This window comes from Notothenia rossii (genome assembly GCF_949606895.1).
Source record: "Notothenia rossii genome assembly, chromosome: 2".
NCBI classification, from domain to species: Eukaryota; Metazoa; Chordata; class Actinopteri; order Perciformes; family Nototheniidae; genus Notothenia; species Notothenia rossii.
Window position 1 is genome coordinate 93,533,615 of NC_136904.1, and position 5,000 is coordinate 93,538,614.

General features: G+C 37.0%; 1 protein-coding gene across 14 annotated transcripts in view; it reads left to right on the forward strand.

Annotated features, from left to right (window-relative positions):
- The window catches only part of caska (calcium/calmodulin-dependent serine protein kinase a), a 186,488-nt gene that overhangs the window by 167,257 nt on the left and 14,231 nt on the right, over positions 1–5,000 (forward strand). For 8 of the 14 annotated variants that reach the window (XM_079663594.1, XM_079663593.1, XM_079663591.1 and 5 more), the window contains one exon: positions 1,398–1,433. In XM_079663594.1, the coding sequence (XP_079519720.1) occupies positions 1,398–1,433 (36 nt within the window). Of the gene's footprint in view, positions 1–1,397; positions 1,434–3,342; positions 3,385–5,000 lie in introns of all 14 variants that reach the window. The other 6 variants (XM_079663596.1, XM_079663602.1, XM_079663590.1 and 3 more) reach the window with 1 other exon arrangement.

The following is a 5,000-nucleotide window of genomic DNA, read 5'->3' on the forward strand; positions in this document are numbered from 1 at the left end:
CCTCTCTCTTGCCTTGTTTATTTTATTTTTTGCAAGAGCAGAAGCTGGTACTATGGAAGCTCTGAGAGGCAACTGGGATAAAGACAAATATATCTGGATAATCTTTTTCCAAGTCTGATCTTTAAGAGAAGATAAGAGGTACTTTATTGATCCCAAATTAGGAAATGTTTGCGTTGCAGCAGCGTAAAAAACAACAAAACAAAACAAGGCATTGCACATAGGTAGAAATTAAAGAGTAGAAATAAACAATTCAAGAATTTTAACATCTCAAAATAGAAAACAGCATTAAAACGTAGAGAATATACAGTAGGCCTTGAAGATAACAAATCTATAAACTCTGAGAATCAAACACTATTGAAGGGCTTTAGACACGATATGATGTACACTAAGTTTACTATAGGCTCGTGATCTGTTAATGGATGTGTAAATAAATAGATACTACAGGATTCACTTCTTTGTTGCACTTAGGTGACACTGCTGACATGTTGGCCTCATTAGGATACATCTAGTGAACAACCTCAGCAAGTGTTTAATACTCAAAGCATTCATGTTTTCCTCCAGGTTAGTTATGCTCTCTAAACACAAGGTACTGTACGTATGGCATACTTGCCAACCTTTAGACCTCAGAAATCGGGAGCATTTCAAAATGCAAAATTGGGGGGGGGGGGGCTGTAGCACCGTCCTTGATGGAGCATATGTGTGGGCTGGACCTGTATTTTACAGGAAAGGAGTGAGCAGAGAGTAGAGTAGTTGTCGATTCCTGTTCAGTTTTCTGTGACTATCTGCCTCACCCTCTTAGACTTTGAGTTGCGCGCGCTACTAAAGAGCCGTGTTACCATGGAAACCAAACAATGGTGTCGCTGTATTAAAGTCCGAGTGAAAACAGTCGTGTGTAAATCTGATTTTGTCAGAAATCGGGAGAAATGCGGGAGAAATATGACCCCGGGAGGAAACCGGGAGAGGGCAATGAAATCGGGAGTTTCCCGCGAAAATCGGGAGGGTTGACAAGTATGACGTATGGTCTGTTAGCAAGTGGTGCAGCATTATGCTATGTGCGTTGATCTGCCGTTAGCATTGTGCTAAAGGGATGCCAATGAGTATTACTGCAACAAACGCTTAATATTTACTCTGAAATTACTTTAAAAATCACCTGATAAAACTTTCTTTCGCCACCTTTTTCCACAGATGAAACATGATTAAGATTATCCTGGCAAAGCTTTTTAATCTTAAACACTGACTTGGAAAATGAATCCAGAGAATGTATTTCCCCCACTTGCTTCTCAGGGACTTCTGCAGTTGAATGTGCATGCATGGTTTCTCAGAATGATGTCTGAATTGTTGTGTATTAAGCTGTGTCTTTAACCTGTCCCTCTGTCATCGATGGTTTTCCTCCACAGGATCTTCCGTCCACCATCACGCCCAAAGGTCGACAGGTGAATACCACTCATAGCTCCTTTAATATCCCTCCCTTTGGACATTAATACGTGTTTATTATTCTTAACCCTCTCTCTGCCTCACTAAACGCATCAGGAATACTTAGATTCATTTACCACAATGTATGATGGTGTAAAAGGGCCATAGTAGATAAATATATGCATGTACAGAGCCTGGCAACGTGGTTTATAGTCACAGAAAATAATCCGAATTTACCAGATTTAAGATTTTTATTTACTAAAAAAAATTGCAGACTTTTATAAATAAAAACGTCAGATTAAAATGGTTTATTTACGAGAAAGAAAAATCTTACGAATGGAAAAGAAAGTAGTTTGAATATCCTGGTTTTATTTGGTAATTAACTAAGAAAAAATCTTACAAATTTGACCTTTCTATGAGATTAAGGAGGAACAAATTACATATTTACGGGAAAAATAAGTGGAATACACTCTGACCTTAAATAAGTAAATCTACAATAATTAAAAATGTACAAGAGGGTGACATTAATAACATTTACATGTACATCTATGTAACATCTACTTCTTACAATACTATTATGATTATTCCCTGAATCTAAATAAGTGACCCTTGTGCTTAAGTGAGAACTTCCTTCCTTTATACCTGTATATGTGTTATTACGGCACAGGCATTGTTAAACCCTGCAGAATCTAAAACTCATCCCCCAAACTGATCCCCAGTCAGATATAAAATCACTAAACGTGTGTCCTCCATAACTGTCATCTCATCACCTTGTCTTAATGTGTGTGAACCCTCGTCTCCCATGTAGCATTCATTTCCTATGAGATTAAATGTCATTACTCCCCTAAAATCACTCTTTTAATGTAGCATTAATGACATCTTACCAGCAGCAGAGGGCAGTAGAGTCCACAAGCCTCTCACTACACAAGCCTGCAGAGTTAGATTTGAACAAGTGTCTAAAGGAGACAACTAAACATCATCACGCCCAACATTAGCCACCTTTAGCTTAGCGGTGGTGACGTGAAGTCATGTGACCGTGCTGTAGTTCCTTTATAGCCCAACATTAGCCACCTTTAGCTTAGCGCTGGTGACGTGAAGTCATGTGACCGTGCTGTAGTTCCTTTATAGCCCAACATTAGCCACCTTTAGCTTAGCGCTGGTGACGTGAAGTCATGTGACCGTGCTGTAGTTCCTTTATAGCCCAACATTAGCCACCTTTAGCTTAGCGGTGGTGACGTGAAGTCATGTGACCGTGCTGTAGTTCCTTTATAGCCCAACATTAGCCACCTTTAGCTTAGCGCTGGTGACGTGAAGTCATGTGACCGTGCTGTAGTTCCTTTATAGCCCAACATTAGCCACCATTAGCTTAGCGGTGGTGACGTGAAGTCATGTGACCGTGCTGTAGTTCCTTTATAGCCCAACATTAGCCTCCTTTAGCTTAGCGGTGGTGACGTGAAGTCATGTGACCGTGCTGTAGTTCCTTTATAGCCCAACATTAGCCACCATTAGCTTAGCGGTGGTGACGTGAAGTCATGTGACCGTGCTGTAGTTCCTTTATAGCCCAACATTAGCCTCCTTTAGCTTAGCGGGGGTGACGTGAAGTCATGTGACCGTGCCTTATAGCCTAACTTAATTACTAGTATAAGTAATAAGTATTATAAAAGTTAGAAGAAAGATGGAAAGAGGAAGATGCTGCCTTCAGGGTCATTAGAAAAAACAGGTCATCACTGCACCTGCACTGTATTTAAACGGCTCTTAATTGCTGCCACTTCTCGGTCATTTCACTAATCGACCACAACCTTAGTTTCCAAGTATTAACAAAGTGTAAAAAAGTACTTCCTCCCTCGTTCTCCTGTCTCCCACCATCACACCCCTCAGCCCTGATACTGCTGTTTACTGCATGATATATGTGATGCTTTCAAATCCTAGATTGTATCCAGACCTCCAATCAAGGAGAAATTGTCTGTGAAGGTAAGAGACAGCCCCTCCCATCCCCCTGTAAGACAATTACCAACACGTCCACCAGTTTACTCACAGATTATGAATAAAACAGGAGGAACAATGCCTGTGCCGTAATCACCCGAGTGTCAAGAGGCTCATTAATCTCTCAGCAGTGTCTAGTGAGTTTATCTCTGGAGAAATCCTCTCCCTGGAACCAGAAACCCAGAGAGAGAGAGCTGCTCATTACTACCTGTATATATTCAGTGTATGATCATTACACTTCTACCTGATGTGCAAAAGTACACTATCCAACCACTGTAGTCACATTAAAAAAAAAAAGCGTGGATATTCAATGAGAATTTATTGGTTAATTTACATGAAAAACGTAAGAATGTCATGCACAGATTGTATTTTTTTATTTGTCATTTTGGTAGTTATAAATTACTGATTGTTTACCCGTCTCGTAGAATCCCAGAAACCCAACCTACACGTGCACTTTTCTTTTTGGTATTATTGGTATTTCAACTTGTATATTTTCAACTTTTTTAATGCTATTTTATTTCTATTTTTAGATGTTTAAATGTTATAATTGTTTATTTCTACTATATAAATGTCTACTTATGTGTTTTTGATGCAGCTGCAATGCAAACATTTCCTAATTTGGGATCAATGAAGAGCATTTTATCTGATATTTAATCTACAATAGCCCTTATTCATCATCTTACCCTTCTTACTGTCCGTCAAATGTCTCATCCTTTCACCTTCTCTAACCCTTCAATGAGTCGACACACACTTATTTTTGGTCGTATGGATTATTATATGGTCTTTTTATTATGTTATGTAATCAATACACCCGATATCTATTGAACATCTGTCCACATTGACCTAGTATTCTCTTATTAACCTCAGAATGTCAGTTATTTATCCTAAATGTTTACTTTTCTTTCATTAACTTACAACTTCATAATGTCAGAGAATATTCAAGTCTTTTTCCACGTCACTTATGAGTTTTTTTCAAAGTAATTTATGAGTTTTTTTCAAAGTAATTTATGAGGTTTTTTTCAAAGTAATTTATGAGTTTTTTATCAAAGTAATTTATGAGTTTTTTTCCAAGTAATTTATGAGTTTTTTTCCAAGTAATTTATGAGTTTTTTTCCACGTAATTTATGAGTTTTTTTCCACGTCATTTATGAGTTTTTTTCCACGTAAACTATGAGTTTTTTTCCAAGTTATTTATGAGTTTTTTTCCAAGTAAGTTATGAGTTTTTTTCCACATCTTTTATGAGGTTTTTCCAAGTAATTTATGAGTTTTTTTCCAAGTAATTTATGAGTTTTTTTCCAAGTAATTTGAGTTTTTTTCCAAGTAATTTATGAGTTTTTTTCCACATAATGTATGAGTTTTTTTCCAAGTAATTTGAGTTTTTTTCCAAGTAATTTATGAGTTTTTTTCCAAGTAATTTATGAGGTTTTTTCCACGTAATTTATGAGTTGTTTTCCACATAATTTATGAGTTTTTTTTACAAGTAATTTATGAGTTTTTTTCCACGTAATTTATGAGTTTTTTTTACAAGTAATTTATGAGTTTTTTTCCACGTAATTTATGAGTTTTTTTCCACGTAATCTGAGTTTTTTTGCAAGTAATCTAT